This window comes from Chroicocephalus ridibundus, chromosome Z (genome assembly GCF_963924245.1).
Source record: "Chroicocephalus ridibundus chromosome Z, bChrRid1.1, whole genome shotgun sequence".
NCBI lineage: Eukaryota > Metazoa > Chordata > Aves > Charadriiformes > Laridae > Chroicocephalus > Chroicocephalus ridibundus.
Window position 1 is genome coordinate 28,024,051 of NC_086316.1, and position 11,486 is coordinate 28,035,536.

At 42.0% G+C, this 11,486-nt stretch overlaps 1 protein-coding gene across 5 annotated transcripts in view; it reads right to left on the reverse strand.

The window, feature by feature from the left end:
- The window catches only part of FAM174A (family with sequence similarity 174 member A), a 45,180-nt gene extending 39,856 nt beyond the window's left edge, over positions 1-5,324 (reverse strand). For all 5 annotated transcript variants that reach the window (XR_010068986.1, XR_010068984.1, XR_010068985.1 and 2 more), the window contains exon 1: positions 4,946-5,324. Coding sequence is in view for 2 of the 5 variants with exons in the window: in XM_063319251.1 (XP_063175321.1) it covers positions 4,946-5,241 (296 nt within the window). In the remaining 3 variants the exon portion in view is untranslated. The remainder of the gene's footprint in view (positions 1-4,945) is intronic.
- Positions 5,325-11,486: the final 6,162 nt, after the last annotated feature.

Genomic DNA, 11,486 nt, shown 5'->3' on the forward strand with positions numbered 1-11,486 from the left:
ATAAAAGAATTACTTGTGACACGAAAACTTTCTCTATATACAGATTAGTCAAAAGACTAAAGCTAAAACAATACTGGAGACACTTATGGAACATGCATATATAGTCATAACTATGACACTAGAACAGTGTCATAAGTGTTACCAAAAACTAAACTTAGAGAATTTTACCCTGTGACTGTTAGTAAGAAAACCTAGGAAAAAATCCCAATTTCATTAAAGTCAGTAGCGCTCTCTATGCCTCTCACAAACTTAACAGGGATAATTTTTATCATTGTAGTTACTATGGATACCTTGGGGGTCTAATAAGATAAAGTTATGAAAATGGATTTAAAAGTACATAAAAAGTTAACGTTATACTCCGACATGCTCAGTCCCACTCCTTCCTTGAATACAGCTAACAGCAGTACAGGAATCCACAAGAAAATATGAACTGATATTATCTGACTAACATCAGAGATGTCATAGATAACAGACTGTTAAAACAAGAGGAGACCTACACAAAAGAAACAAAGAAATGTTGGTTGAAAAAAAGAAAAGGCAGGAAGCATGTTAAGAAAATTAGAATTGCAGCAAAACAACAGATCAAATTTAAAGAACACCCAGTGCCTAAAGAAACATAAAACTGCAAGGGACTTGGAAGGGTGGGAAGAGTTAAAAAACCCCAGAGAGTAAGGGGAAAAACAGACACTACATAACATGTGACCTCCTTTTCCAGGAGATACAACTTCAAAACTGACCACTGATAGAAAACTCAAAATCTCAGTCTTCTCAGGTAGTTAAACGTTAGCTTAGATCCTAGAACTTCCTTGTACAAAAGAGGTATTCTCAATTACATATCCGTAAGTTTTTTGAATGCTCACCTGATCTATCAAATACAAACCTCTTCTGAACACATCTGCACCAAACAGTGACAGAAGAATCATTACTAAGCAAAAAGAAACAGAGCAAGGTACCTTTCCATTAAATGATTTTGTGTGCAAGCAAGACCTCCAGTCCAAGGGACTCTAGAAAAAGACTAAGGTTTCACTACAATGAAAACTTTTTTCACCAATGGGATTGGAGAAAACCAAAAAACAGTAACAGCATCAGCAAAAAACAATAATAATACTATCCTACTGTGAGAGTGGTAAAACACAGGAACACGATGCCCAGAGAGGCTGCAGAATCTGCATCATTACAGATATTAAAACCTCAACTGGAAAAGAGGTGAGCAACCTGCTGTGGGTGACCCTGCTGAGAGCAGGAAATTGAGCAAGATAATTTCCAGAGCTGCCTGCCAGCCTCTGCCACACTGTGACTGTCAGTTTCAATTGTCACAGCTCTTGACAATACCTCCCAAAATAAGCTTCTTAGTGTAGCAGGAGAAGGAGAGGTGCAAGCAGCCCAACCTTTATAATCAGAGGGTTAAAACAAGTCCCCACCTAAAAGTAGAAATGAAATTAAGATTATTTTTTTTTTCCTGACAAAGAAATTACACCATCAGCAGTATCATTTGAGAAGGCTGATGGGAGATTGCTATAGTTTATATAACCATTCCCAACCAAAATTCACCTCCTGTGTGAAGAGAAGTTAAGAGTTAGCCACATTAGCAAAGTTGTATCAGCTTGCACAAGATTTCCTAGAAAACATATTTTCAGGGCACCATTTTCAAAGAAAGTCCCATGACTCTGAAAACAGAAAAGTCATACTTTTATCAGAATGTATAGACTTGATAAAGGAAGACATTGCTACCTTCCTGAGTCAAGCAAAACTTTGGCTAAAGGTATCTCAGCAGAGAATAGCCATATTTCCCAGGTACTCTTTACCAGAACTTGAAAAATGTTATTTTTGATTTTAAAATTACAGATCTTTCCTGTGAATAAATAAAGCTGAAGAGTGTGTATATATTAAGCTAGACTAGACTAGAATATTTCAGTTGGAAGGGACCTACAAAAACCATCCAGTCCAACTGCCTGACCACTTCAAGGCTGAACAAAAGTTACAGCATATCATTAAGGCCATTGTCCAAATGCCTCTTAAACACTGACAGACTTGGGGCATCAACCACCTCTTTAGGAAGGCGGTTCCCATGTTTGAGCACCCTCTCGGTAAAGAAATGCTTCTTAATGTCCAGTCTAAACCTCCCCTGGCGCAGTTTTGAGCCATTCCCACACATCCTATCACTGGATGCTGGGCAGAAGAGCTCAGCACCTCCCTCTCCACCTCCTCAGGGAGCTGTAGAGAGCAATGAGGTGACCACTTAAGCTCCTTTTCTCAAAGCTAGACAAACCCACTCCTCACAGCACATGCTTTCCAGCCCTTCCACCAGCTCTGCGGCCCTACTCAGGATGCATTAGAGTACTTTAGCATTGTTTTTAAATTGTGGAGCTCCCAACGGCACACAGTATGCCAGGTGAGGCTGCACCAACACTGAATACATCAGGACAATCACCCCTTTTGTCCAGCTGGTCATACCGTGTTTGATGCAGCCCAGGATGGGGTTTGCCCTCCTGGCTGCCAGGGCACACTGATGACTCCTATTGAGCCTGCTGCCAACCAGCACCCCCAGATTCCCTTTCTGCAGGGCTGCTCTCCAGCCACTCCTCTCCCAATTCTACTTGTGCCTGGCATTAATATGTCCTAGGTGCAGAATCCAGCATTTGAACTTATTAAATTTCATCCCATTAATCACTTCTGATTGCTCCAATCTATCTAGATCCCTCTACAAGGCCTCTTATCCCTCAAGAGAATCAACACCACCTCTCAGATTTGTACCATCAGCAAACATACTAATGGTACATTCAAGTCTTGCCTCCGGATCACTGATAAAAATATGAACAGAACTGGCACTAGAACTAAGCCCTGACGAACAGCACTGGTGACTGGCCATCAGACAGATGTAGCCCCATTCACTACAACCCTTTGAGCTGTTCAAGCTGTTCATCACCCAGAGCACCATGTACCTGCTCATCTCACAGTTGGACAACTTGTCCAGAAGGATGCTGTGAGGGACACTATCAAAAGCCTTACTAAAATCCAGAAAAGCTACATCCACTACTTTCCTCACTAGGTGGGTCACCTTGTTGAAAGTTTCTAAAATTTTTCAAAAGGAAACTAGGAGGTTTGTACCTAAATCTTAAATTTTTTTATACAACCCTTGCCAAAAATATTTCAGCCACAAGTTAAAATTTAAAAGCATGTTCTTCATCTATTCCAAACTTCAGAAGCAAGATGCAGCACAAAGATGCAGAAGAATTACAAAAGAATAACATGAGGTTTGACCTTCCTGTTTACAATAGCGCCTAGAATACAGCGCTTCAGGTTCAAATGCGGAACAGCAACATTACACAGAATCACAGAATGATGGGGTCCCAGAGGAAGGGAGAAGCCTTGTTCTGGGAGATCTCATTACACAGCATAAAGCTGCAAAAATGCCCACAATATTTTAAAATCTTTTCAATTTTTCAAAGATTAAAAATCTTTTCAATAATCTTAAATTACAGAGAATCACAGAATGGTAGGGGTTGAAGGGCACCTCTGGAGATCACCTAGTCCAAGCCCCCTGCCAGAGCAGGGTCACCTATAGCAGGTTGCACAGGAACACGTCCAGGCGCGTTTTGAATGTCTCCAGGGATGGAGACTCCACCACCTCTCTGGGCAGCCTCTTCCAGTGCTCTGCCACCCTCAAAGGAAAGAAGTTCCTTCTCACATTGAGATGGAACTTCCTATGTTCAAGTTTGTGCCCGTTACCTCTTGTCCTGTCACTGGGCACCACTGAAAAGAGCCTGGCCCCATCCTCCTGACACCCACCCTTTAAGAATTTATAAGCATTGATAAGATCCCTCCTCAGTCTTCTTTTTTCCAGACTGAAAAGACCCAAATCGCTCAGCCTTTCTTCATAAGAGAGGTGTTCCAGCCCCTTAATCATCTTGGTAGCCCTTTGCAGCACCCTCTCCAGCAGTTCCCTGTCCTTCTTGAACCGGGGAGCCCAGAACTGGACACAGTTCTATTTCATTATATATTTCTATAACAAGCCAAAACATAGAATATAAAATAATTGCCACTTATCCAGAAAATAATGGTAGTAGATGAGAATTTCCTTCTCCAGCTCCTGCAATGAGAGACTTTTATTTATTTATTTGGCCTTTCCACATACTACTGAGAACTCGAAATCCAAAAGGCTCCTGTTAGGAGGAACAGGAACACTGAGAAATGCTCTTGTCCATTTTCACTTGCTTAAAAGATTATGCCATTTCCTTTAAGATATAGTATCATCGAGATATGCATGCCAATGAAAATAAGATTGAATGCTGCTCAAGAGTGATCTGTAAGAGCTATGGAGCAATCAGGATATCCTAGCTCACTTGGACTGCAGGTCTCATTAACTGCCCCACACACACCACCGTCTTTCAACCACCTTTCTGGAATAAACGTTGAAGGTACTTCACACTAACCACCAATATATCCAACTACAATGAAAAGTACATAGAGACCTTGCTGTGTAATGAATGTGCTTCATGCATAATCACACATTTGGGCCCTGCCCAGAAAGAGTTCCCAGTTTAGGTATGAGAGGGAGCGAGTAAAACTGCACGGACAACAAAACGCAGAGACAAACACTGTAATTAACCACAAAAGTACAAAGAGTTATGCAGTCAGTCGAACGCAGAAAAGAAATACGTTTACTGACAAAGAGGTGGAGATGGTCAAATTCGGTAGCTCAGCGAGACAGAAGTTTGCAAGCAGAACAACAGCAACCCACAAAATGTACAAAATTAAGTTCAGGTGGACCGAGGGACGTCAGCGGTGACAAGTCCACCTGAAGGAAACAGGAGGGGGCCGGAACACCCCGCCGAGAGGTATCGCACCCAGGAACCGAGGGGACCCCGACAGCCACCTCAACCGGCCGGCCCCGGCCCCGGCCCCCCGCCCGCCTGCCTCCATCCGGCGCGTCCCCCGCCCTCACCGCACGGTCCGGATCACGAAGTAGACGATGAGGGCGGCGCTGGCCAGCACCAGCACGGACAGGGCGCGCTGGGTCATGGGCTGGCCCTGCTCGGGCGGCGCCGACACCTCAGACAGGCGGCTGCTGCTGCTGCTGCTGCTGCTTCGCGTGGCAGCCCCGCCGGCCACCTCCGTGGGGCGCGGGAAGGCTGTGGCGGCACCCGGGGGGGGACGGGCCGCCGCCGTGGCCTCCCCGCAACGGGCGGCCAGCAGCAGCCCCGCCAGGAGCCAGGGCAGCAGCGGCGGCGGCGTCCACATCTCGCCCTCTCCCCCTGCCGCCCGCCGCGGCCTAAGCGCGGCCGGCCCCTGCCGCCGTCTGGCCGCCGGAACCGGAAGCGCGATTTCTCGTCGCCCGCCGCTGCCATGGAAGCGCCGGCGGCTCGGCCCGCCCCGCTGCCGGCTGCCGGCCCGCCCGGCGCAGGGCGGGGCGCGGGGGGAGCCGGAGCGCGGGAGTGGGCGCGGATTCCTTACGGGCGCCCGGGACCTCGCCGCCAGCGCTTGGGCTGCCGCGCCCCGCGGGGGCCTGCGTGGACCAGGGCTGCGTGGGGTGGGGTGGCAGCCCCTACGGCCGCCGGCTCTGCCTCCCGCCCGGTGGCCGGTGCTCTGGCTTTCAGAGCTTGGGGGTGGCTTCAGTAGGCCAAGCCGGTGTGGGATGTGGGTTTTCTCGGTCGTTATGGCGGGATGTGGAGGGTCCGGTGGTGCGGGACCGGCTCTGTGGTCTGCTCGGCTTTGCCTCTATGCGAAATGGAAGATATGGGAGGATAAGCAAAAGGAGGATTTGGAAGACATTTGGGCCTGAAGGCTGGGACTGCAGTGTTTGCTTCACTTGAGGTGGAATGGAGGAAAGCTCAGGAAAGTTGGTTGGGTCGTGGTGGACCACAACCAAAGGCGGTGGAGCAGTCGGTGTTTGGAAGCTAGTGGACATTCATGAACCTTGGAGGCAGGACCGTGAACTTAGATTAACACTTTGTACAGAGTGAATCGCCCATATTGCTTATCATGCTTGTGTCACATGCATTCCTTAAGTAAATGCTGTTCTGGTAGGATAATCCTGTAATTGTTAGAGTCCATTATGAAATTATTTTCTTTGGCTCCTTTTTTTGTGAACAGTAAACTACAGCAAGGCTTTCAGGGGTCAGATGTGCATATAGAAAAAGAGGAAATCCACATGGGCAGTGAGCCCTTTCTCATTTGTCACAGTGTAGAAGGAAATGACAGAGTAGCAAAGAAGACTTGTGGAGCAATATTTCTGCAGTTGAAACAACATGGGTAACAACCAGATTCTGTGTACGAGCAGACTTGTTTTGATATCCCAGAGGCCCTAAACTTTTCAGTTTATCAGTCATATTTGATCATGTAAAATCACATATAGATAATTTCAACAGTTAATAAACTGTTAACAAGCTGTTAGTTAGCTGGGAATACAAATTGAAGTCTTCTGTCACGCAAACAATGAGACAGCATTTGGGAAGGGTGAAACTCAAATAGCATGTGTGCCATTTAGCTGTCATCTCTATGTCTTCCCCTTGAAAAGTCATGGTGCTTTTTATGTGAATATTGTTTGAGATGCTTTGAACAACAGTTTTGCTGAAGGGAGCGTGTGGGTAAACTTTATTGACAGCTTTTTCCATGGTTTATAACTTTCATAGAGCTTGACTGATTCAGGTCCCCCCACCCCCAGTATCAGGCTGCTTCTTCCCCATGAATTCCCTTGAGGTGTATTTCTTCCTGACAAGGCCAAGCAACTGCCTTCCAGCGCAGTTAGGGAAGTGTTACATTAAAAACTCGAGGAATACTTTTTAGGTCAGTCATTGATGTTAAACTGTCCTAAAGAAATGGCAATGATGCATGGACTGTGTAAGATGTAACACTGCTGGGATACTTGCTCCCTCAGGGGCAACATATTGCATGGCAAACTGTATGTCAGAAAAGGGGGATTGTCTCGGTCAGTGAGGACTATGGCATCACGTAATACTCTCATTTTTCAGTGTCCCTGTTTGCAAAACTACCCTCCTTAAAAACCGAGGGTTCTGGTGCTGTATGGCCAGGGAAAGTTGTGTTTTGAAGTTTTTTTCCAAAATGAGAAGCTAGTGCTCTTATTTCAGCGAGGCAAGGTAGTCTGAATTTTCAGAGTAGAAAACAAAAGTACAGCAATTTGTGTTCTTTATTTTGAAACAAAAACAATTATTGAAGTCTTTGTAGTCTTTGGGGTTTTTTAAATAATTTAAATGCATAAATTTGTTTAGTATTCAAGTCAGGTATAAATAAACTTCAAGTTTGTATGCAAAAATTTGCTTTGAGAGAGCTATAAGACAATTCTTCAATGAAATGTCACATAACTTTTGACCTGCATGTGGAAATTGATTTGACAGTCTTGTTGAAGTTTTTTTTAAGTGTACCTGCCTGTTAGTAATTGTTGTCAGGTTTATTGCTTAAAGCCAAAGGCTAGAAAGAGAATTAAAAACAAATGGTGACATTCTGTGATCATCCTGGTATACAGCAGCTTTTGAAAGAAGCATCTTAGAGTTATATTCCCCCATTCTGTGTGTAAATTGTAGAACTTTTCTCACTTATGAAAGAACTAAAGAACTTTCATATCGTAAACCCAAAAGGTGAAAGAACTTGAATGCCAGTGAAAGACCTTGAGACTGCTAAATTGTCCATTAAAATTAATGTAGCTTACTTGACTTTTACCTTTGAGAAAAACAAAATTGGCCAATTTTTTTGAGTTCTTTAAAATAGGCCTTGTAGATGAAATGAAAGAGTAGAGAAATTACTTTGCAAGATTATGTGAGTGTCAAGGATGTCTGGGAAGGGGCCTTTTCATCAGGCAATGAAATGGTAATTCAGAGAAAGGCACTTAGGAGCTCTGTATATTCTTTCTTTTTTTCATTTTGCTAGTTCAAGTAAAATGTCATTTTGTGCTTCCTAATACTTGTAACGACAAAGGGCACAGCACAAAACACATCTATTTCCTTTTCCCTTGGCCCTGTCAGTCTGTCAGTGTCATCCTTTATGAAGTCCTTGTGGAACGACTGGAGAAATGAAGAAAACAGAAGTGACCATGCTTCTCTGCTCCAATAGGAGGCTACCCAGGTGCAAGCTGTCCTCTGCCCCTATATAAGCCTTGGGCCCTGAATAGCACTATCCAGTTCTACAGGTCTCCAAACCACATTCAAATCACTATTATTTCTGCTGTCTGGGGACAGCATTGTCCAAATTATATATATACTTGCCTTTGCATAGATCAGAAATCTTTTTGAGCAATCAGTTAAAAAAAGCCCAGAGGTTGATCTGTCCCTTTTCTTTTAATGACTCGTCCCCCAGTGATATGCAAACTAAGTAACTGCAAACTCTGGCCAAGGGATTGTGGAAGAATATACTCTGCAAAGGATTTACTGATCCATTTTGTAAAAACCCAAACATATAACTCTTCTTAAAAAAAAAAAAAAGAGATACATTTTACATTTATGTATGATCAGCTGGAGATTGGCCCCTGACTGCTTTTCAGAATGCAGCTGAGTGCCTCTAGGTAGGTGCCTTTAACAGTTGGGCTATTTAGGTCTACATAATTGTTATTTTAAATATCTTCATTGGCTCTGGACCAAACTAATTAAGCTATTGTATTTAGATAAAACTTTGTGGAAAAGACAGTATGATTTCCTGGATGTAAGAGTGGTATCTGGAATCTGAAGGTAAGGAATCTTTACAAAGTTTGAGAAAATACTGTCTAAAAACAGGTTTTGAATGGTATTCGGGTGGTGCACACAGACGTACCCCAGAGGAGACGTGGAACGGCTCTTCCTGTATGTGTGTGATTAGAAAGCCAGAGACTACTCTGCCTGGTACCATTGAGGTAAAACAATTCTATGGTGTTCTTGTCATGGTATTCCCACACAAAATGCTTATTGTAATTAAAATAACTGTTTGGGTTTCTGGGTAAGTTTTTGACCAAATGCCTTGAGTGGACTGAGGAATCTCACTGTGTGTAGTATTATATTTTTTTGTTTCTTTAGTACCTTTTGTCCTTGTACAAAAGGCTCTGGTAGTGCCAGGATCAATTTCTTGTGCTCAAGAACATGAAGTAAGCAAAAGGACAAAAGAATGCTGCAAAGAAAAATATCTGTCTTATGCTCTTTATTGTAAATGATGAATATATACTTAAGAATATATCACATAAGTTTAAATTATTTTTTGGAATAAAATGTTTGGGGTGATATTTGCTAATAAATCACAGCATTTTATGCACTCTGTATTTTGCTTTCTTGTTGTAAGCGGGAGAATAATAACTGTTGGCAATAAATGTTGCTCTTTTATTGTGCTTTTGTGAAATTGGGTTGCCAGATACAGTCTGCTTTTAGTATAATGGCAGATTGCTGAAGGTAGACAAGCTACTTTAATTTGTTTCAAGGAAGAGGTTGTTTTATATACAACTATAAAAAATCCAGTAGTTTATAGCAACAGTAAATTGGCTTAAGGATTTTAAAATGAGTTCTTATTACTGGTCTGAACAAATGTTTCTTTGTGAAGTTTTCGTCTACATCAGTGTCTTCTAGTATTCCAGTGATCAGTATTTTTTTTTTTCATTACTCTCGCATTTATCTATCTTTAGATCCAACAGCTTCCAGCAGAACCTAGGTTGTTTGCCTACAGATGAAAGCCAGAAGGGGTCATGATTTGTATCATGTGTCATGTAGTCCAGTCCCTTCCTGGAAGCACTGAATATTCTCTAAAAGGATGAGTGGCCTGTGGCTGTTTCCTGATGCTGAAAGCACGTAGGATGTCTGCTGTTGAAAAAGAGGTTGGGGCTTCAAATAAACAGTATTGCTTACGGCTTTAATTACTTCTTAAAAATCTAATGTATCCGTTATATTTATGACTGTCTCTTTAGATGCCAGAAATGTATTAATAATTTCCACATGCATGAATACTGTCTTGGCTTGCATGATTATTTACATTTTAAAGTTACATGTTGACCTGTTTCTGAAACTTTTGTGTTTTGCTTGCTTACATTCTTCCTTGCAAAAGCATCAAGAATCCAATACGTTGCCTCAGTGGAGAAATGTACTGATTAGGGCTTCAATGCACTCCTAAAAGATGATTTTCAAGAACTGGAAAAAGGAAAAAGCAAACCAAAAATAAAATCTCTGAATTTTTTCTTGCATTGTAAACATCGCCAAAGAAGGCTTGTTTTAGAAACAATAAAAATACAACGGTTAAATAATGCAGTTGCAGAAATCCATTTTATTTCCTCTGTCAGGCTGTGAAATGATACCATGGTTTTCTGCTTAGAACTGCCCGGACTGTTCACAAAGTGTGAATTAAATCTCAAATGTTTAGATTGTCAGTGTTAGGCACGTACCTTATTTACATTAAAACTCGTAAAATTAGGCACAACTGTGCTTTGAAGATGCACAACGTAGGGTTCATTATCAAATTTTTCTGTAATCCTGGAACAGATGGTGGTGTTAAAAGAGTAGTTGGTTGTCCTGGTTTGAGGTATAATAGAACCAATTTTCTGTTCAGTAATTTTACCTTTTAGCTAAGCCTCTTCTAATTCTCTGAAAGTAACAGCATATTGTGCAGAAACTGTTCGTTCTCAGAGTGATAAGACATTGGTTTAATACTTAACATTTTCAACATAAAAGTGAGTTAGAAATGTTTTCAAATACAGCCTACACACATCAATTGGGGTGTCAAAAAGCGCAGCTTTACAACTGGACTTTAAGAAATGTTTTTTATCTTTCCTTAGCTTGTGTCATCAAAGACATGCTGAGTGAAAGTGGGAAATGAAGAGCAGACCAGATGGGGTAATAGTTGAATTTTATTTAAAGAAAATATGGAGAACACTTGTCTGTTTATAACACTTATTATTGTTTAAATATATGGAGGTGTTACCTGTCAACAGCGAAATACAATACAGACAGAAAAAGAATTTTTAATCAGTAACCTTTTGTTGAGAAACAAAAGTTTAGCAAAAGTGTCAAGTGTGTCATATCCAAGTAAGATGCAGCCAGAAAATAGAGCCCTAAAGAGGGCAGAAAATTTCATAATAGGGCCTGTCTAGACAGTACACCGAGACTCAGATGTACTGTAAATCAGGGGTTTTACGGAGGTAAACCAGCAAGAATGTCTTGCACCTTTACATGGTGTTCTTTCACTAGATGATCATATTACAGCAGAAAAGAGAAGCTATAGTTGCCATAACTAATACCTACCAAAAAATCAGTCTTAAATTGTGGGATTACATGCTGTAATACTATACTAATTTGTTATGGGAAGTAATTTGTTATGGTGAGTTTCCTTTTATATGTCGGCTCTTTTTATCGTTAACAGCTTTTCCAATATGAAAGTTTCAAGAGTGGCTTTGGGGAATTTTCTCACCCTCTTTTATATACAGGTTCCTTACAGAAAAATTTAAAGTGAGGCTGATGACAGATGACATTGCTAAATTAGGTTCTTAGAGTCGTAACACCCATCTTTTCCACCTTAAGTAGATTAGC